Source organism: Asterias amurensis, chromosome 17 (genome assembly GCF_032118995.1).
Source record: "Asterias amurensis chromosome 17, ASM3211899v1".
NCBI classification, from domain to species: domain Eukaryota; kingdom Metazoa; phylum Echinodermata; class Asteroidea; order Forcipulatida; family Asteriidae; genus Asterias; species Asterias amurensis.
In genome coordinates this window covers 4,244,067-4,267,394 of record NC_092664.1, presented here as the reverse complement: position 1 = coordinate 4,267,394, position 23,328 = coordinate 4,244,067, and the positions used below count along the sequence as shown (strand labels likewise).

Sequence of the window (23,328 nt, the reverse complement as noted above, 5' to 3'; positions counted from 1 at the left end):
GAGCTCAATCGGTCGTTGAAGTTAAGAGATAATAATGAAAGAAAAAACACCCTTGTCACACAAGGTTGTGTGCTTTCTGATGCTTGATTTCGAGACCTCAAATTCTAAACTTGAGGTCTCAAAATCAAATTTGTTAAAAATTACATCTTTCTCGAAAACTACGTCACTTCAGAGGGAGCCGTTTCTCACAGTGGTTTATACTATCAACCTCTCCCCATTACTCGTAATCAAGAACTGTTTTATGGCAATAATTATTTGAGTAATTACCAATAGTGTCCACTGCCTTTAAGGAACACAGTCTGATAACACAACTTACTGTGTGGTTTATATTAACACAGGCCTGAAAATGCACAAAGGCCTCGCAGGCCATGGCGTTTGTTGCCCCTTGTCTTAGCCTTGGTGCCCCTTCATAAGTTCCCTACAGACTTGTAGTTCATAAACACGAGCCTGAAAATGCACAAAGGCCACGCAGGCCATGGTCTTGGTTGCCCCTTGTCTTGGCCTTGTTGCCCCTTGTCTTGGCCTTGTCGCCCCTTCAAAAGTCCCCACAGACTTTAAAGGAACACGTTGCCTTGGATCGGACGAGTTGGTCTTTGAAAAGCGTTCTGTAACCGTTTGTTATTAAATCGGTATGGTTAGAAAGATGCTGTAGAAGTAGAAAACAATGATCTACACAAATATGCCTCGAAATTGCGTGGTTTTCGTTTTACCTCGTCGACAAACACGGTCGGCCATTTATGGGAGTCAACAATTTGACTCCCATAAATGGCCGACCGTGTTAGTTCGCGACGTAAAATGAAAACCGTGCAATTTTGAGTGATACTTGTGTGGATCATTATATTTTACTTTTAAAACATCTTTCTAACCATATAGATTTCATAACAAACGGTTTCAAACGCTTTTCATAGACCAACTCGTCCGATCCAAGGCAACGTGTTCCTTTAAGATAATCAATGAAAGTTTCCACTGAAAGGGACCTTTGCAAAATAAAAATGGCCTTGCCCCATCCAAGATGAAACTCCAGGCTTGAATCCCAGCTTTGTGTTTTGCTAGGACCAATAGTCTAAAGTGAGAAGTAATTTACAAATAATGTTTAAGACATGTTATGAATAATGAAGTTTAACAGCGACTTGTTTACAATGCATTTACTTTGAATTTACCAGGAATAATTCTTGATCTTGCTGGTAATGGCTGCTCACTGAGAAGACTCCATGTTGCCCTTCAGTCTCAGGTACTGTAAAGAATGAACCAAAACAAACTGGTCAAATTGATTTCAAATTTATAATTTTCTTAACAGAGCAAAACAAAATTGCCTTTTTGATGATGGCAAAAGACAATCCTACATTCAAGGTGAAAGTATCAAATATAATAAACCACATGGGAAAATGACTGTTAGAATTTAAATGATTTGGGGTTAAACAAAGAAAACAATTACATTTTATTTGTTAAACCCAATTCATGTGAATCTACAATGTACATATGTAAGTGCAAACTTCCAATTAACAAGTTCGGATTGAAATATTGCACAGTCGGCAATTACTAACACCAGAATCAAGGGAACCTTGTGCAGACTAAAGCTGACAACTTCAAAGGTAATAGGTTAGGTCTGATACTTCAGAGGCAACGGACCCATGGTCAATGCCTTGGTGCCCCATTAAAAATGTTCCAATAGAAATTTACAATTTCCTCATTAGAGGTGCATTTTACCAAACGAAGCATTGGGCCTGGTTGATTCTGCGAAAGTTACATGTATATTAGTTTCACCTTTATATAGACGATGTGACCTATGTTTACATTCAAACCGCCCTCTGTTGAAAAACACTGTATACGTCATGTTTCGCCGGGTAAAAAGACAAGTAGTCATGGATAGATTGCATACACTTTCTAGCTGGCTGCCAAAACACAAAGAATTTGCCCGTTGCGCGCAAATCATGTTATGGTTTTCGTGTGACGTCAGAATCGTCTATAATAACCATACTGTATGTCCGAAGTCTTCATAAATCTTCACAATGGTTTTGTCTGATTTTTGAGGATGTTGTCTCTCATCACCAAACTACCAAATCTTTGCCTGGGACCAGACCAAACATCAATCAGACACCAAGCATTTGGGTGTTGATTATCATAAAGTGGATAATAATTAAGGGAATAAAAAGGTAGCGATTAGTTCTTAAACTGCCGTATAAAACTGGCAGGGTCGTGGCCATGCGATAAAGGCCCGAGCCGAAGGCGCCAGGGCCTTTATATATCGCACGGCCATGACCCTGCAAGGTTTTAAACAGCAGTTTAAGAACGAGTCACTACTCTTTTACTCCTATTCATAAATGCCTTTTGGGTTAGGAGGCGTAATAAAGAAACTCTGACGTCCCTGAGCTCCGTACGTGTGTTGCATTTTTATGACTGAGACAGTTTTCGGATATGCATTCGTGCACGTAGTTTGCAACTTAACGTATTTGAAAACAACCGGTTACAAACAGCTCCAGCTGGTCATTATCAACTGTTTAAACACCCCCACATGACGCGCTCTCCACCAAAAGGAATAGCAAAACTGTCAGAGGTATTTATGAATGAGGGTTAAAGGTCTGTATCAAGAGATACTAAAATGGTTTGGAAGATGGACATAGTATGATTTAGTAGTTCGGGCTTGAACAAAGAACACTTGTCTATAACGGGGTTTGAACCAACGACCTTCTGGGTTGATGTGCCAGTGCTGTACCAAACATGACCAACTGAGCTACACAATGTAATTAGCCCTTTGTTGACAGTCTCCCTATTTTGTCAATATCTTTGTTCAGGGGTCTATTTGATATGATACTGTTAAAACAGAAAGACCAAGGCCATTTCAGGATGGCGCCGCTGCATTGCGACATGGTTTTGCGTGCTCTCATTTTAGACACGCAAAACCAAAATGCATTTCACTGTATACATTTTACATGTGACAATAAACTTTCATAATAATATAATAAATGATATGAACTTCTGGTCCAACTTGTTTATCTTCAGCAGAGAGTCATTTGCTGGGGGAAAAAGACATCTGGTTTATGAACTAAAGGCAGAAGTGAATCCAACCAGTATTAGTGGATCAATATCTTCATCCTGTGTTTATAAATGAATGGAAATGCCATTAGCTTCAAATGCTTCAAATGAGTAACTTGATTTGTTTTCGTTTTCTCATTTTGACGGTTTGATGTCACTTGGTATCTAGGTCTCTTTTACATAAGTATGAAAAAGCAATCAAAGGCTGTATAAGAGTATAATACTAACATACAGTGTAACTTCACAATGTACAATGTACAATGTACCTGTATAATGATTAGTACGGTGCAAGAAATTCTTTCGCACAGAGTATATACATTGTGTTTTTAAAATGCTTGTGTTTTCTAATAAGGGAATCAATGTGTGGTGAAGAGGTTTTCAACTTGTGGCTTAAACCCGCCGAGGCCTGGTTCTTGATAATTCACCTTGACTTTGTCTTGGTAAAATTATCAAGAACCAGGCCTCGACGGGTTTTAACCACTAGTTGAAAACCTCTTCACACCACACATTGATTCCCTTAATCAAAGGCTGTATAAAGCCCGGTTCATACTTCATGAGAATGCAAATGCAAAGCGAATTTGACGTCACAACCCTCCTTTCGCAGCGATATTCGCAAGTGAGTTGAGCAGAGTTGAACTGCTTGAAATTTTTCGTTGCGAATTTGTGACGTCAACATTCGTATCGCATTCGCAGGAAGTATGAACTGGGCTTACATTAAGACTACAATAACAACATGTATGATGTGTATACATTGTATACATTGTTTTTTTTAATGCTTGTATGTTCTATGTCCTTTTTTATACAGGATTGCTCTTTTGGATGGTGATTTACATTGTAGTTCGCTTTTTGGCAATCCCTATGCTGCTGTTTGTTTTTGCATTTTTTCCTATTTTTCTATTTATAAGAATAAATGGTCGAACTGTATAATGTATGTAAAGTTTTTCTAAAAACTCCAGAGTCAGAACTGACCCAATACAGGCCACGACCCATGTCTGGGTCATGGTGATCCAGATTCTGTGTCAAAATTACCCAGAAATTGGTCAAACTAATGCAGAATCAGTGCTAAAATTCCATTATCAACCATGTGCTTGGTCAGCTGACCCATATATAATTCGGGCCCAGGAGTTTTTAAAGTGCATGCAGGCACATTTCCTTTCAGAGGTAAATCACAACCTCTACAATTCTAATTTCCTTTTAATTATAAAACCTCCAACACTTTCAATCTATGCCCCAGATACTTGTTCCTCAAATGAAGCAGACAGAACAAAAAACTAATATCTGCTAGGCATTGAAAGCACAAAACAGCAACTACATTTTAAAAGGTGTAAAATTCCACGCAAACTACAGTGTATGTGATTAGCAAGATTTTATCAATTGATTTGATATGACAGTTATCTCCCGCGAGCTTTCTTCTGCAAGTGACATCACCGGATCTTTTTCAAGATTGATGGTATCAGTGTGCGCACAGCTAGCATGCGTATCAGATCTTACACTAAACTATAGTATGACTATCAGGGTTTCAGGCACTGACGTGATATTACATTTCAAAAGCAGCTTCTAAGTAAACGTATCTTAGGCGGTTTTGCTGTACCATACCTTGGATTTCCCTAGGCTAGCATGCTACATGTTATGAGGGAAATGGAACAATGTCTATGACCACAAACAGTGTCACTCAGACCTTCTTAGCATTCAGTACATAAACTGCATTCCTACATTCATGTTCATGTTTGAACTGTTCAAAATTAGACCAAATTGTTCTATGATTAGACATATCATACTTCCACATGAAAAAGGGGAACTTAAAATTTCTAGGAAACACATAACATTTTAGAAATTTAATTCACATGTATTTTTGTTTTCTTTTTTCAAACAAAGAAGGAGGGAAACTGGCTGGGTAAATTTTGTTTGAATGATTTGGGGTTGAACACACAGACAAATTTACTAGATTTGATTTACTAGGATTAATGTGTCGGCGCTCAACCAACTGAGCTACCTAGCCCTATATTGGTGGTCTCCCTGTTTGTTTAATATCGTTGTTTTGGGTGCCAGTCAGAAGCCATACCACCTGAACCACTGCCTTCCATCTAGCCAGTAACCACACCCAATTGAGGAAGCCAAGGAATCACCTTAAGGGGTTGCAACTTTTTTGTATTAAATGTAAAGTAATAAACCACAAGGGAAACTGACTGCGTAAATTTGTTTTTGGCTACACTACCACCAAGAAAAGTTCTGCTTAATGAAACCTCAAAAAAATTACCTGTCAACCCTGTCAACAAGCGGTTATTGGGTTATCCATTAGGGCACAAGCGACTGATTTCACGAAACGCTAGGATTTATCCTAACTCGAGTTAGGACGAGTAACCCGTCCTAACTTAGGATGGGTTCAATGCGTCCTACGTATTTGGATACGGAACGGAACCCGTCCTAAGTCCTAAGATTGATCCTAAGTTAGGAAGAGTTTGGTGAAATCGACGGCAGGCCTGTTTGCTTTAACAGAGGCAGCGAGGGCAATAACCTCCATGCCCAGGTCATTGCCTTGGTTCCCCTTGAAATGTTCCAGTACTATATTACCTAAAGGTGTCCTTCACCAAGGAAATCAAATGTCTTGCCTCCACAAGACCGAAGAATCAGACCATACTTCTTATCACTCTAAACAACTTTTGAGTCAGAATATACCCGGATCCGGGTCATGTGGGGTCACGACCCATTTCTGGGTCAGTATGACCCGTACTCTGTGTCGAAATGGCCCAGACATGATTCAAACCAATGCAGAATCCAAGATCAAATTCCTACTTTTAACCACTTTTCTGGTCAGTCTGATAAAATGATATGAAAACTGATTTTGTTTAACTACACCGGATGCATCAACTGTTTATATTGAACATTTGAACAAAATAGGGCAAAGTTTCACGGGTTGATAGACTTCATTACATTGATTAGAGTTTGATTTACTATTGTACAAGTGTTGATTGACGCTTAACCACGTTAAAGTTTAGCCAGGTGTAAAATGAAAGTGACATCTGTGTGATGGACACTGTGGATGGTAGAGCACAGTCCCTGGTATTTCACTTGAATTCCCTGACAATGTTTTTAAAGTTCAACAAAGAGCTGCCAACATTACATGTAGCACCCTACAATATAAGGAAGATTTTGTGCAACAGTCAGGGTGATATTTGAAATAAGGGAATAAAAGGGTAGTGACGAGTTCTTTAACGGTCGTTTATAACCGGCAGGGTCATTGCCATGTGAAAAAGGCCCGAGCCCAAGGCGAGGGCCTTTATCGCACGGCAACAATCCTGCAAGGTTTTACAAGGACGTTTAAGAACAAGTCAACTCCTCTTTTATTCCCATTCATAAATGCCCTTTTGTTAAAAAACTTTTTAAAAATACAATTAGAGAGACTTTGACAATTGAAAATTCGAGGTTTAGAGTATTTTTACCAAAATCTTTGTGAAGGATCTGTTTGATGCGCGGTTGTTGTGTGTACGCATGCACGCTTAGAAATAGATTACGTGCGTGCGCTTAGAAATAGATTATGCGCTGTTACTAATAGCTATGAAGTGCGGGTTGCGCGTGATAATTGGCATTCGCCAGCCAACACGAGGAAGCCAGCCAGTTATAAACAACTCCAGCTTATCAATATCAATCGTTTAAACACCCCAACGTGACACGCTCTCCACCAATAGGAGTAGCAAAACTGTCTGGGGTATTTATGAATTACATTTAGTTGTAAAAACATGTCAGGGAAAAGGTTCCCTCAACTCAATCAGGGAATGTGTTCATCTGCAGAGGTAATTTCTCACTAAAATTATTTATTCTGAGAAAAACTTTGAGCCAGAAGCAAATTTGTGCAGTAAGCTTTTTTGTTTTCATTATTTTCTTGCAATTGAGCCAAAATGTGTACATATTTGTTATTCTGTTGGGACACACCAAGTGAGAATACTGGTCTTTGACAATTACCAAACATGTCCAGTGCCTTTAAGCCCAATTCTCTGCTTATGCAGCTCTGTGACATTGGGCCCTAAATTGTGTCTTGAACAGCAAATGACAGCAAGGTAAATGTCCGTGCCAAATTATCATTCCCATATCAAATTCTCAGTCCCTCTAAATGTGATAGTGATATCACAAATCCTGTCAGTGATACTGGGATCAGCATCTCACTCAGCGATAGTGATCCTGATATCTGAAGATCAATTTTAATTGCATTCTTGTCAAACAAAAAGTTGATATGAAATGCTCTATTAAAGGAAGGTATCAGGAACAACAGCAAACTTTAGGGATAAGCTCTTGATACGTTTACCTTACGCCTGTGACGGTTAAACAGTAAAGAGTTTACAAAATCACTACTCGTTAAGTACATGTACTTTACTAATCCTTTAAACATTTTTTTTTTTTGTGGGTTTCTCACTTCATTTCTTTGTGTAATACAATCAGCACTTCATACAACTGTATGAAATTTGAAAGGCCTAAACATGACAAATAATCATCTGTGCCATGTTTAATTAAGATCCAACCAGAGAGACTCTGCTACAGTCCAACCCAAATGTGAGGCCATTAACTATTTTTGCCATTCAGGGAACGATTTCATCAGGCAATTTTGCTTAGCAAAGTATTTCGACTGAACATATTTTGTGCACAGTGAACACCAATATCGAGTAGCAATTGATGTTTTTTGAGTAGCAGCTGACACATTTTGCGTAGTATTTTGCTCTGCTATGTGTTGTATACAAGGGAAAAGTTTCACGGCCATTTAAACTATATGGTTGGTCCAGGCCTGTATGCCTTTTTTTGAAAGGGCAAGGGCACCAAGGCATTTTCTCCTTGGTAAAGGGCACCCTATGAGGAAATGGTAAATTTGTACTAAAGCATTTCAAGGGCACCAAGGCAATGACCAGGGGCAACCGAGGCAATCGCCTTCGTTGCCTCCGTGAAGTATCAGATCTGCGGTTCTTTTGATAAAATTGCAAGCAGTTTGCATCAGCTACATGTTATTCTATTTTCTCCATATCTCTAGACAACACTCAAGGGACTTACATTTTTCCTACTGCTGATGGCTTGTTGAACCCATAGGAGCTCCAGGGCTGTGGTGTTTCTCATCTGCTTTATCTCTTCCAGATCACTTGGGTAATCAGTCAAATCTGAACAATTCAACAAAGAATGAAAACCTTATCAAAGCACAGCCATTCAAGTGTACAGATGTTAAACTTGCATCAAGGATTGTAAAGGATATTCAGGCCATGAACTTTGCTCTTGAAGGGGCACAGCGATTCCCCTGATGCAAGGGGCACTTTTAAGAGGAAAATGTAAATTTGCATTGAAACCTTGCAGAGGGCACCACAGCAAAAGCACAGCACAGAGTAATTGCTGTGGGTGCTGTGGGTTAATTTGAGGCATGGATATTATACGGTTTCACCCACACACCCGTATGTAAGCACTGTGTTAAAGCACATTATAAATGCATTTAAGTTAAGTTAAGTTAAGTACTTGGTACTTTTCCCCCAAATCCACAGGCATGTTACTTGGGTGAGATTGTGTGTACGACTTTCTTCAACAGACTGACAGATGTACATATATGAAGTAAGAGACATGTCGTCACCTCAGTACAACCAAAGAGTAAGGAAGAGCAATATGGTTGTAACTTGGGTCTCATATTTCAAAATGTAGCCTCTGCATACCTTACAATGAAATTACTGAATGCTGAAGCGACATGAGAATTACCGGTGTGGCGGTTTCAGTCTTCCGCCATGTTCAGTTTTCCGGGTGAAGTAGCCGGACATTTCAGCCTGTTGTTCGAACGGTTTTAGCTTTCCGGCGTGTTCAGTTTTCCGGGTGACGTAGCCAGACAAAAATACCGCCGCGAGTACACTGGCGAGTACTGTAGTTCTCTCAGTGACCCCAAATTATTTCTATTTCGATTCCTTTCTGTTTAGTCATATTCTCTTGCGCCCCATCTTTACACGTATTCCCCCCGTACAACTTAAAGCAGGTCACACTCTTGTGCCACAAATACAGGGAGGATAATTTGCTTTGGTCACACCAAAATCTCTCATACGATCCATCCACGCATTCGCCAGTCGTTGTACTCGTGGACGCCACCATGACAGCTACTGGAGAGTAACACGGATGACTCAATACGGCACTAAAAATTGACTACTTTTGCTTGCTGTGCGCAGGCATCGTATGACGTATTGTTACCGTATTTGGTCATTCGGAAAACTGAACACGGCGGAAAGTTGAAACCGCCACACCGGGTGACGGATTTGAGCTATTATAAGAAGCCACTATAATTTTTACAAAATTGATGGAACTGGGGCAATACTCTGCATCATCCACCAAGTAAAACAACACCTCAAAGCTTTTTCAGTGCCAAACTTAGACAACATCAAGTTTCATGTGTTGTCATGTGACAACACGGCTCTCTCTAAGGTAAACCTCAACTAAAATTTGTTTAGCCCATACATGTAAATGTAGCCAAATCAAAACAACCATCATTCATCTTCACTGACGTGTGACGACAAACCTTACTTACAGGAGTTATGTCAACCGTTTGTAACGAGCACGCATGCACAGACAGGATCTTGGTTTAACATCCTGCAAGTTTGTTAGAAACTTGTGTCCTACATCTATGTTGTGAGTGCTGGAGTCATCGTCACATCACACAAAGTTTTGCCAATCACTTTATCCCAGTAGCCAATCACATGCAAAACAGGATAACAGTATTTGAGGACACAACCTTGATCGAAACATAACCCTCTCGATCCTCCTGCCAAGTACCAGTCACATGTTCATCAGCACCCTCCGACAACCACACCAATCCTAAATGTCTTATTTGATTCAATATGAACCAGGCACTTCAGTTTCAGCACCTCATGTTGCTACTGGTACCTAATTGCCGGGTGTCATGATAGTCTGCACCCACATCCGTGGTGCCCTGCGCTTTTGCTGTGGTGCATTTTGCTCATGAAGAAGTGCCCCTTATTAGAGGGAAATTGCTGTGCCCCTTGAAATTCAAGGCCGGATGGGGCACATCAACCGGTAGAACAAAAGTTAATTTTGTTAAGCTCTTGTTTTGATTTGATCATCCTTGAGCACTGGTCTGACATTAGGGAATGCTGAAAACACAACATAAAGATTCCCACATAATTGTCACACTTGCTTTGTTTTCATCCTTATTTTCAGGGGCTGAGAATCTGAATAACCAAGTACGCAGCTACAATGGACCCTTCCCATGAAATATGCTAATTACATTCACGCATGCGTACAGACCCTGTTGGTTGGCAAACACCATAGAGTTGTGCACTAAGCAGACGCGCAATCGAGTCTGCGTCACGCACCCATTAGCCGTGTACAAACCAGCGCGATTTTCCCTCATTTTGCCAACCAAAACGTTAGTGCGCACGCGCTATGTGCAATTTACATATTTCATGGCAAGGGTCTATTAAGACAACTTGTTCGAGCCACAGGCATGCAAGGGCACCTTTGGCAACCAGCCACATGGACCTGGATGACCATGGAGCACAGCCTGATCCAAAGTGTTTGATGCTTAAGGAGGGAGCAAAACCAGAGGGTCCAAACAAGAGAAAAACCTGTGTGGCATACGATAGCCCCACAAACACAAACCTACTCTAAAAATGTATGGCCTTAGACGGGAATTGAACCAGTCGAGCCACAGTGGTGGTGAGAGGTGAGCGCTTTAGGCACAAGCCAATCATGCCTCCCTTCATCATGATCATTACATTAGTAAAGAATAACAAATAAATCTACAAACCAACTCAAAGTAATTCCAAACTGCACTCATGCCTGTCACAAATGTATCAGACTTCCTTTTGAGGTAATGAGAAATAAAATGAACACGACACAGTGTACTTTTAATCAAACTTACGCCAAAATACACTTGAGCATACGTGGTCGCACTACACGTAATGTACACTTCATCCATGTGGAAACAAATGTGATATAGAGTGGCAGAACTGTACATTTGTAGTGTAGAACATAATCAGTTGATCAATCAATATTTTATCAGCAATAATTGGCTGTATGGGATAGCCACAGACAGTGTAGCCACATGGACAGTGTTAAAAGCAATCAGCATTAGGCATTAATGCTTTTTCCCAGACAGCTCATAATGTAGTAGGTAACACCTCCCCGGAGGCTGTTTGCAGTAATCAATGAATAAATCATGTTGCGCAAGAGAACATTAATTAGACAGGGCCTAAAACTGGTTTGTCTGATCACAAGTCCTTGCTTTATGGTTTGCTTTTTCACCAGTGTGTAGTTTAAACTAAGTTAAATTTGGTTCCATTCTTGGTTTGTGTTTGTTGAAGTGTTTTTATTGTTCATTCTACAATATGTACACAACATATCATGTCAGAGCAAAAACGTCATTCCCAAGTAGCACGCTATGCACGAGTTTCAAATTGGCAAATCTCAAAAAGTAATACACGCTAAACAAGTACGCGCCAATATACAATGTTTTTGGAAGGATCGTTTTCGTGCGACATCCAATGTTTTTGCAAAGTTAGGATAGAACGTTTTGAGCCACAGGCCCTGTTGTCTTGTGGATCCCCCTCCCCTGATTGGAGCCCTGCCAAAAGGCTTAAACATGCTCAAAAATGTGCCGAAAATATATTTAGGTTTAAAGGGAAGGTACACAACTGGTAATTGTCAAAGACCAGTCTTCTCACTTGGTGTATCCCAACATATAAGCATAAAATAACAAGCCTGTGAAAATTTGAGTTAAATTGGTCATCGAAGTTGCAAGAAAATGATGAGAGAAAAAAACACCATGTTGGACGAATTTGTGGGTTTTAGATAGGAATAAAAGACTTTTGGCTAGAAGTCTTTTATCATATTTGTGAGAAACTACCTCTTTCTCAAAATCAATGCTACATGTACTTCAGAGGCAGCCGTTTTTCACAATGTTTTATACATGTACTATCAACAGCTCTCCAATGCTTGTTACCAAGTCAGTTTTTAAGTTCATATTTGTTTTAAGTAATTACCCAACATGTACCTTCCCTTTAACTTTTCACTTGTTTGCATTGAGTTAAAGCAGAAGAGGAGAAACAGATGAGGGAAAAAATGATTAATTGGCCAGATGAGAGACTATAATCTTTAATTATAAGACGAACATGTGCGCATGCTTTCTTAAAGGGCTGGCTCATTGGTTTTGATCAAGTTTTTATGCATTTACCACCAACAGTATGTAACGTCAGCATCCAATAATGAGTTTACTGCTCCGACACCTACATGTAAATGTGTACAAAAAACTACTGGCCTCGGGCCTGTGCAGTGTTAAGTTCAGGCCAAGATATAAACATCAATGTTTGTACCTAATTTTAACATTCAAAGTACAGTACATATACATCATGTACACTGCATGTTTTTGTGTACACACCCTGTACCAGGCCTGATACTTCACAGAGGCAACAAAGGCAATTGCCTCCATGCCCTCTGGTCATAGCCTTGGTGCCCTTGAAATGCTCCATAATAGAGATTTACAACTTCCTCATAGGGTGCCTTCTACCAAGGAGAAAATGCCTCGGTGCCCTTTCCCTTTCAAAAACGAAGCATACAGGCCTGCTGTACAGTTTCTTGCACATGAAGATTGGGTTTGTTGTGGTTACAATTGGAAAGTTGCTTTAAGAGTAAGATTTAGTGCCACTGCTTGGGAGAACAGCTGGTCTGCTTGTAATAAGATGATGAACAAACGAATATGAAAAGTCAATTTATAAAATAGATGTTGACAAGACTTTGAATGTCTTGATGTACAGTATGAAAGTGAAGGAAACAAAATTCCAACCTGAACGCTGGCCAAAGACTTCACAAACTGAACAAGTCTGGTAACCTTTTAGTGATCGAACAAACAGAAGCATTTTTCTGACAGGTTTTTAAAATTTTATGTAAGGCTCACCTTCACAAGAGTTGACGAAGTGCTGGGTGCATTCAGCAGCCACTGCAAAAACATTGGGGCAAACCTTTCTTTTAGGTCTGGGTTCTTTTACATTGCATACCACAACACACAGGACCTACAAATGTACAGCTCACGTTATTGGTACACTGTACATGTACATTTTCCATCCAAAGAACAGAGACACTATGGTAAACAGGTAAAGAGAGTATCTTGCTCAAGGACACAAGTGTCATGACTGGGGACTCGAACCCACAATATGCTGATCAGAAATTCCAGGAGCTCGAGTCCAGTGTTCGGAGGTATGGGTATCATCCACTAGGATGCCTGTGGTAGAGCAGAATGCACTACCTTCCCAACTTTTCACGAACCGATGTTACTTTATCAGTACTTTGTAAACAAGACAAAACTTTTAAACTTGGAGGTACATATTTCTAGCATACTGTAATTAATACAGTTTTTTATGTACAAAAGACCTTAAAACAGTGTTTCATCTATGTATGTGCAGTGACTTAAAAATGAACCGTTTCGATTAAATGTAACACAGGTGACAAACTTGGCCTGTCAACATTTCCAGATTGGGTCCCTTTAAAACCTCTGGCTGAAACCAGCTGCCAAGAACAGAGAGTTGACATGCTCAAAGACACGCTTAGAAAACATTCTGAGCGTGTGTACGCTTAGAAAACATTCTGAGCGTGTGTGTGTCTGCATGGTTGAAAAGACAAATGATACAAATAGTTTGTCCCCAAACACAGACGGTTTTGAAAACAAACCAACTGTCTTTTAGAAATGTGTGAAGCCAATGTAGTCGTAGGTGGCCATTCTGGGGGAGAGATTTACTGTGGGGAATTGAGATGCGGTAAACTACAAAGGAAGATCAGATTGAATGGTAAAGTGTATTCTGACATGCATGACAATAAAACATCCTGATTATCTGTCTAACTGATAGTAAAAAAACACCACCAAATTATATGGTACACTGTACAAACTATGTAACGGTTTACACTACATGTATGGATGTATATGCAGTCCCTACATGTACATTGTACATAACAAACTTAGCCATTTGTTTTTTCATCATGTTGAGCATCCTGTCAAGGGACCTGGGATAACTCACACAAGGGAATATAAACACCAATCTGGCAACATCCAATCTCTCTCATATACAAGCGTTGGTTTAACAGCTTCAATTATGAATGGCACAAATCAAGAAATCTTTTGCAGGAACTTAGATGACAATACTTAAATTCTATAGTCACTGTGAAATCAGTGGTTAACTTGGGGGATTCGATCCCACAATCTTAAAATTGTAAGTCCCGCAGTCTAACCACCGAAAGATGGTAATGGGCTTGGACATTTCAGAAAACCACATTTCTTAAACTTAGTTTTGTCAATCAATTCTTTAACCTCCTGGCACAGATTGTGTTGAATCTGTTTAAATCTATTGGGGAATTTTAAATACAATCCCACTTTGTATAGGTTCAAACATGGTTTAATGGCAAAGTTATCAAGAAAGATACAATACAAGTCACATACATGTATGTAGGGGTGAATGTTTCAGCAGAATACAGTGTCTAACAACTGTCATGGTATTTTCACAAGGGCTCAGGAAAGTACTGAGTATACAGTGCTAACACACATCAATCGATAAGTGGGGACCAAACATGATTTAACATCAAACTCAATCACGTTTAGCGAGGTGATAGCGTGACCGCATCTCTGCATTCATAAACGGACACCAACCCTCAGAAATCTGACAAACAATTCAATAAATTGTTTCTCAATATCAAGTGTTTTTCTTGATTTCTAAACAACAGGGGCATTTTGGACAAAATAATTGTTTTTAAAAGATACTAATTACTAACAACATTAAGGGGTCTTTACCAAAACATTACCCTAGTTTTAAAACAAAGGAAAACAATGATCACCTCCCACATTTATTTGCTCTACAAATTTGTTTACACATCAGTGAGTGTAGGTGACCCCAACCAATTTACAAACAATTGATGAAAGTACATGTAACATCCATGTACGTAGTACGTATCTACCTTGAAAATGTTCTGCAAAATATTATAACTTTTCTGATACTCTTCACTTATAAATGAAAGTGAACATTCCTTATTGTTTTTCATCATAGCCTGGCACCTAATTCATAAATCTGTTTTTCCCCTGGTGGAGGGTGAGGAAACGTTGCTTTTAACCTCTGATCAAAGACCCAGTATTCAATTGACTCCAGACCAATCTTTTTGACAGCGTGTGTTAAAGATCTAAATAAGTGTGAAAAGGAATGTCTCTTCACTTTTATGGCCAACTGTCATAATGTGCCAACAGATGCCAGAATGTCTTTGGCAAAAGGGCCCGTCTTGTACAAACATAAACGCGGACGGTGATAAATTCTCCTGACATCAACAATGAAATTACTGTATTTCCATGTCTTAAATGTCAAACATAGACCAAACTGTGGTTAACTTCGGATGGACTGGATTAGCTTTGAAGGACTATCTTCATGAATCTGGTCATAAAGATTTATTTTTGTCATCAGATTTTGAGTGTTTATTTTCCAAATGTTACTGGTCGCCGTGATACCCACACGGCAGCAGTTGTTGCATATTTCTCATGACTTGTTTATTTTAAGAAAGTGTTTGATGAGCATGAAAGTTATTTTTAATCTTTCAATTAACTTTTTCTGGGGAGGGAAGTTGAACCAACAGTCCAACGAGGCAAAAACATTTCAAGATGACTGCAACAAAAATACTTGTTCATGTACATTGTACATTTCCAGCTTACAAAGTAAAGGTCAAACTTACTAGAAGTCTTTGAAGCTATTTTGACTCTATTTTTGTATATTGTTTTTTGTTTCTGTTTGAAATGCTCACATGAGCAAAACTTAATAGCAGTGCTTCAATAGCATGGGTTTTTTTAAGGTTATAAAAGTTACAATTCATTGAAAGTGATTAAAGAATGTTACATTGCCAATGTAGTGTTGCAATCATGAAAGGTACATATATGTATTAAGAATAACTTAATTAAAAATATTTGTGTGTTTCATCGTTGATGCACACTGGACGAAAATTTTCATGTTTTTAACGTGATGTTTATAATAAATTGAATTGAATTGAATTGTAAAAAAATCACTTTGAAAATGGGGAAAGGGGTAACAAGAGAAATCGGCAACCCCATTTTCAGCACCCCAAACAAAGATTAGACAAAAAAGGGAGATCACTGGTAGGCCTATATGTCGGTCTAGATAAATGTAGCTCAGTTGGTAGAGCACCCGCACATAAATCCGGAGGTTGCAGGTTAAGTCCAACTAGGTAAATTTTCCCTTGTTCAACTCAAAGTTAATACAAATTACTGTCACACTTTTCCCCCTACTTTGACAATTTGGGGAAAGGTGCAACAATAGAAAGTCAGTTTCCCGTGCGGTTTATTACTTGATAATGAAAGATATTGTTACACCCTTTCCCCATTTCCAAAGTGAATACAGAGTGACTTCACCTTAAAACATGATCACTATAACATCGGCCAAATTTCATAGAGCTGCTTGAGCACAAAGAGTAGCTTAGCACAACAAAAATACGCTTACCAGAATAGGGCTAACAGCCAAACTACCATGTCATATGTACAATTTGTGGCTGGTATCCTGCTCATTTCTGTTTAGCAGACAATTGTTAAGCAATATTCTCTGCTTAAAGGTACACGTTGCCTTGGATCGGACGAGTTGGTCAAAACAAAAGCGATTGTAACCGTTTTTTATAAAATGCATATGGTTGGAAAGATGTTTTAAAAGTAGAATACAATGATCCACAAAAGTTTGCCTCCAAATTGCGTGGTTTTCCTTCAACTGTGCGGACTAACATGGTCGGCCATTTATGGGGGTCAAAATTTTGACCCCCATAAATGGCCGACGTGTTAGTCGACGAGGTAAAAGGAAAACCACGCAATTTCGAGGCATTTTTGTGTGGATCATTGTATTCTACTTTTACAACATCTTTCTACCCATATGCATTTTATAAAAACGGTTTCAAACGCTTTTCAAAGACCAACTCGACCGATCCAAGGCAACGTGTTCCTTTAAGCAGCTCTATGAAATTGGGCCATGGTCATAGCCAGCCCTATAAGCATTAGATACCATGACAGGTAACGTACAAATTTACCTCCTACACATGTACCTACCTGTAAATGAATTTTCATTACTCCAAACTGACGTCATATCGGCAACAATGGACGACTCCAGCTCTCCTCCCATTCTCCCTGAGATGACTGACTTGCACTTTTCTCCGCCCTCCTCCTCCCCAAGGGATAAGCCATTTCCCACATCCTCCCTCTCATCTCCATCCTTGTCCTGCATCTTCACATCCCTCTGGTTGTTATCGGTAACTTGTGAAAGATGAGACAGACTTAGCGTGGTATCAGTTACAGATTCTCTGTCGGACAAATCAGTTAATTTCTCCCCAGCGGTGGCCCCATTTAGAACCCTATTATGGACGTCTCCTGTTACATCATTCCTTATTGAATCTTTAGTGCCATTATCAGTTTTTAATGATTGTAAATCGAGTGATGCATGGAGGACTTCAACACCAAATGCAGTTTTAAATCTTTCAGAATCTGTGAGAGAACCTGTAGAATTTGATTCTAACTCACTTCCAGGTCTGATTGTGTCTTCAGCACCTCCGGCTTTTGAATCAGTCAGTGATACATCATCTACAGACTTTCTAATCAGAATCTGATTTAAACCTGGTGGTAGACTTTCTGTTGGTATTTCATTATCTTCAGAGTTTGAATTCACTGTTCTAAGGTCACCTTCTGTCATGTCTGTAGCAGAAGCTGTCACTTTCTTGGTAGACAAGGTTTCCTCTATGGAAGATTGGGCAGTTGGTGATGTCCCATTATCGGCCATCAACCCCTCACTGTCTGATTTCTCAGCAATGGAATCAGAGGCTTGCGAAGCTGTTGTGGTTCTGTAGGATTCAAAATCTGAAGTGTAATTGTCAATGGGACTTGGGAAGCCAGTTTCCATTCTTCCAACGTCTCCAGCAAGTTGGAGATCTTCTTGGTCGCAGGGCAAGGTTTCCAATACCAATTCGCGACTGTCTGGATTTGCTTTTTGGTTCTCATTTTGATGATTTTGCATTGAACTTGCCTGTTGATCCTCGGCATTGTGCGCCAAATCTCTGTCGTTGAAATCTTTCATATTTGAGTCATTGTCATGTTCTTGTTGGGGCGTTCCGTCTTGACCTTTGACACCAGCATTGATGTGAGACTCGATGTTAAAAGTTTGGTTACCAGTTCCATGCACCTGGTAATCGGTATCCTGGGATGGCGTGGAGTCCGGTCGAGGCAGCTGATGACTTTCGTTCGGGCTTCCTGATCTGACTTCTTTAACAGCAACAGCATGTGTCTTGCGGGACTGTAAATCACACAAAATTTAGTTTTGTTAATGAATGGACAAAATATCCTGAACACAAATTTGTACTTTTTTTAAATTTTAAAAACTTCAGGGCCCAACTTCAAGGCTCTGCTTACCACATAAATGTGCTTGCTGCCCAACATGTGCTTTTTAGAGGTTGACATAAGCCGTGAGTTCAGACTTCCGCGTTAAGCAGAGCCATGAAATCGGGCCCTTGTACATTGACTTGATTGATCACATGAATTACTGACAAAGTCATTGTATCATACAATGTACACACAACAGAGTGAGTAATTTGGTGTTTAAATCACAGTTACTGTGTCAAAACTGAAAGGCATCTGCTGTACATGTATAGCCGCATAAAACATACAAACTTGTACATGTAGCATCATGATTTTATTGTGTTTTCTTGGAACAGCTATTGTAAGTTATTATAATATTACCAAGACTAATCATATTTCAGAAATTTCAAAACATAAAAGGTTTAGTTTTATTCACTGCAGATTGTGGCAAGCAAAGATTACAGAGCACAAGATGGCAACTCAGGCTGAAATGTGAAATGTGCACTGGACGCCATTTCAGCAAATGATCAGGGGTGGATTTCACAAAGGTAGTCCTAACTTAGGACTAGTCCTAGGCAATGCTGAGAGATAGGACTGGTCCTAAGTTAGGACCAGTAGCCCATCCTAACTTAAAGGACTGGTCCTACATGTATCTCTTAGCATTGCCTAGGACTAGTCCTAAGTTAGGACTACCTTTGTGAAATCCACCCCTGTGCAGAGAGTGAGCCATTGCTATCAACGATATAACAAAGCATTTGCTTGCTGAAATGGCCCCCATGCATATTTCAGGGTTCAACAATAGAGCTTTACATCTAGTTCTGAACCTTGCAGCTTTGGCACTCTATAATTTTCGGTGGCAAGTTTCGACAAGATCTAGGCTGTTATTAAAAGCCACAATAAGCTGCCTGTGCGCTCATTCGAACTGGCAACACACCTGGAAAGATAACCAAAACAGCGCACTGAATTTTCCAGCTCACTTAAGCTGACCTGGTATATTTTCCCTGGGCAAAATTTGGTTGGTTAGCCATGCATCTTGGGTAAGTTAAGCGAGATGGAACTTTCCTTAATTGTTCGCATATGAGTAAACTTGGTTTATCAGCTCTCAGTAAGTTTTAACCCCCAAAATCCATTGTGTGCACTGCTCATTATGTTCATTTCAAGTGTTTATTACTGATGAATTTCTACATCATCAACATAAATATTTCAAGTTCCTGGATTTTGAATTCTCATAAAAAAAAAGTGAAGTCAAAACATACAGTCATGGCATGCACTACATTATACTCAATCTCGTACTTTGTGTAAAAACATGCTGTGAAGGACTCAAAACAAAATTCCAAGAAAATTTGCATGATACTCAGGTGGGATTCGAACCCACAACCTTTGCCACTCTAGAGCAGATGTCTTACCAGCTAGATCACTAAGATTGACCAGTAAATAGAGGCAGTTCGAATCCTAGACATCTGCTTTAGAATGGCAAAGGTCGTGGGTTCAAATCCCACCCGAGTAATAGGCACATGCAGGTTGATTTTTTCAGAGGACTTGTGGCAAGTTGTACACAGTGCTTTCACACATCAGTGTATGGGAAAAACCAAATTGATTTATAAAAAATGGAAACTAACTTTTGGAAGGACACATGGCTTGCTCATTGCAGGTTCTCTCCACTGGATTGAGCATGTTTTACCATCAGGGCAGACGTCCGTCTCAATGTCACGGAAAATTTCCTCATACAGTTTCCTCACTTGTTTGAGTTTTTTGCGGATGATGAAAGCTCTAATGATTGCCTAAAAATGCACACAAAAACAGTTCATTAAACGTACATTTTAACTGATGTGTTCTCTCAAGATATGCATTCCTGTACATGTACAAATAGCCCTCATACATGTACACCTGATACAAACAATGTGTGCTTCACCTTTTTATTTGGGGTTAAACCAAGAACCTCCGGTTTAACAGGCGGGATCTCTACCAACTGAGCTACATGCATTGCATACATAGCTCTATGTTGGCGGTCTCCCAATTTTGTCAATATTTTTGTTTGAGTATGCCATACAACAATTAACTGCTGTGTCGCCAGGGGATCACCTGATGGGATGTGACTTTATATTTACGAATACGCTTTTTAATAGCTTTTTTTCACATTTAAATTTCAGGTTCAAATTTTAATGGTAAAATTTAAAATATGAAAGTCAGCAAATTTATTTATGTTTTGCAATGCATTACAACTGGAAACAAAAAGTCAAGTCTTCATTCTCAGCTGGTTTTCTTTGGCAATTTGTAAATTTATTTTACATTCATGTGCATGTACTTCATGGCTGAATTTTAGTATACATCATTTTTTGAAAGCCATTAACTACATGAAGTCTGAACTAAGTGAACTTAAAAGTTAAAGTATTATAAATTATTTAAAAACAGGACTGGCCCAAGGAAAGTTTACTCAAAAAGCTGGCATGGTCGAGCGGTTAAGCGCACTGCACTGACTAGCCTACTGCACCCACATGTATATTTACCAAGGCTAAAGACAGAGTGTTAATTTGAGTCCCGGGAATCATCCTAAAAAGTGTCCACTGCAAATAGTTGCCGCTCATTGGCATATTGCGATCTGATTGGTCATGCGTCTATGACGTCATATTGTTTGCTAAATAGTATCCGCGGTAAGCGTGCAACAGCATTGCATGCCTTGCTTCTCACCTGACAAGGCGTCGTACAGATAAGATAATTTTTTTCCTTCTGACTTTGCCTTTGATAATTTTGTTTGAACGCTTTCTTTGTTGTATTTGATTACAACAAATCAAACTAAGCAATTAAGTTCAGATGAAAAAATTATCCTATAAATCCATCCCGCGGAGCTCGCAAAATAATGTCCATTCCCGACCAAGACGAACTGTCCGCCAGCCACCTACTATAAAGCCCAATGAACAGACTTATCCAAAAAAACTGGCGGTAATTTCTGCCAAATACTTTTCTGTAATCTGCCAAATACTGTCTGCGTGGGCATGCATGCATTCATGAGATTGCAGCACGGCGCCCGGACACTATATTTAGCCGAGGACACTATTTGGCATGCAGCCTCAGCAGACATTATTTAGCAGCGGACACTTTTTGGCATGATACCTGTCTTGACTCTAGAGTCGGACAGACACTTTTGTGCTTTTTTCTTTAAAAAAACCAAGGGTTACGCACCTATATTCAGACACCACCATGTTCCGACTAGAAGTTTGTAATTTGTTGTATAATAGGTCTAAGCAAGATGTAGCCATGGTACAAAAATGGAGACTTGATAGACTTTAAAGGCAGTGGACACTAATGGTAATTGTCAAAGACAAGCCTTCGCAGTTGGTGTATCTCAACAAATGCATAAAATAACTAACCTGTGAAAATTTCAGCTCAATCGGTCATCGAGGTTGCGAGATAATAATGAAAGAAAAAAACACCCTTGTCACACAAAGTTGTGTGCGTTTAGATGGTTGATTTCGAGACCTCAAGTTCTAAACTTGAGGTCTCGAAATCAATATCGTGGAAAATTACTTCTTTCTCGAAAACTATGCCACTTCAGAGGAAGCCGTTTCTCACAATGTTTTATACCATCAACCTCTCCCCATTACTCGTCACCAAGAAAGGTTTTATGCCGATAATTATTTGGAGCAATTACCAATAGTGTCCACTGCCTTTAATATTATTAATATTGGAGACCACACACAGAGCTGTGATAAGCAGCTAAAAGTGTAACGAAACTAACCATGGAATTACCCATCTACTTGTTATTGCTTGATCCTTCGAATGGCACACCAAACTAAGTTCCTGACACTGACAGAGGGTTACGATTTTGCAACTATTCAAACTGGGACAAAACAAGACAAACTCATACCAACTTGGTTGCAGTCTAGGCCTACCTACATGTATTTGCCACATTTCATTGACAGTCATTGTTTCTATTTTATTTTTTGATTTTTGATTTTATTCCTTCCACAGCTGACATTTCTTTCCTGATTTGGATAACTTTCCGTATGGCGCCACCACTTTTTCAGCAAATTTTTACAAAAAGGGATATCTCATTGAGGTAAATTATTAGAATTAGATACATTATTTCATATCGAATGAAAAAGTGGTGGCGCCATATGGAAACTTTTCCCTTGATTCTTCTGTCACTGTTTTAATTTATTTAGTTCAGAAGTTTCAAAAATTTCAGTAGGCTGATATCACTTTCATTTCAACTTACAACTTGGTGTATGGTGGAGCAAACTTCCTCCTCCATGAGCAAGTACAATATAAGCAGACCTTTGCTAAGGAAATTAAAGTTTGTGCCGCAAAATTAACAATTCGCGCAACATGGTGCAAAGAGTGCTCAAATAAGGAAATTGCGCATCATGTGTACAGTTATAATTAAAATGCGCGCACAATTTAAAAATAGTTTCACGTTTCCTTCATTTTGCGCAAGCTCAAAATAATTGTGATTCTCGTCTGCCAAAACTAGTTTCAGAATTGTCGACATAAAGCATGAAACAAATACATTTTATACCTATAAAGTCTATAATGATGTATTGGAGTCACGGCGGATATTTCTAATTACCTGTAAACGGCAAATAACTTTTTCATCCAAAGAATTTCCATCATTGTCGTCTGCGCTGAAACAGACAGCTCCGTTTGTGTAGGCCGCCATCTTTAATGGTTCTTAAACTCGCGCTCTGATTGGTCAATATATTCTCGGCCACAAAATTGGCAAAAACTATCGTCATTAACATGATTTTATGGTTGGAAAAAAAGGAAAACAAAAGCAATTAGTCAAAATTTTCGGAACACAATAGTGCTAAGTGCCAAAAAAGGTAATAATGACATTAAAATTATTTCTCTGCAATTTTTCAACATCCCAACTCTTGAGGGCGGTATGCAAGATAAACAGTAAAACTACACACGGG

At 39.3% G+C, this 23,328-nt stretch overlaps 1 protein-coding gene across 1 annotated transcript; it reads right to left on the bottom strand.

Moving 5' to 3' along the window:
- Nucleotides 1-883: 883 nt before the first annotated feature.
- LOC139949622 (uncharacterized) lies at nt 884-23,197 on the bottom strand. Its single transcript, XM_071948061.1, has 5 exons — nt 22,983-23,197; nt 20,035-20,196; nt 17,120-18,353; nt 8,068-8,171; nt 884-1,234 (listed from the first exon to the last, which is right to left on the bottom strand). The coding sequence occupies exons 1-5, from the start codon at nt 23,070-23,072 to the stop codon at nt 1,196-1,198; spliced, it is 1,629 nt and encodes a 542-aa protein (XP_071804162.1). The 5' UTR covers nt 23,073-23,197; the 3' UTR covers nt 884-1,195.
- Between the last annotated feature and the right edge of the window lie 131 nt (nt 23,198-23,328).

Bases quoted from the DNA above. Each gene is read 5' to 3' on its own strand.
- LOC139949622 (XM_071948061.1), bottom strand. From the start codon at position 23,072: ATGGCGGCCTACACAAACGGAGCTGTCTGTTTCAGCGCAGACGACAAT. The intron at 18,354-20,034 runs GTTAGTTTCCAT...TGTGATTTACAG, and splicing joins AGCCATGTGTCCTTCCAAAA to TCCCGCAAGACACATGCTGT. The intron at 1,235-8,067 runs GTAAGTCCCTTG...CATTCTTTACAG, and splicing joins CCATCAGCAGTAGGAAAAAT to TACCTGAGACTGAAGGGCAA.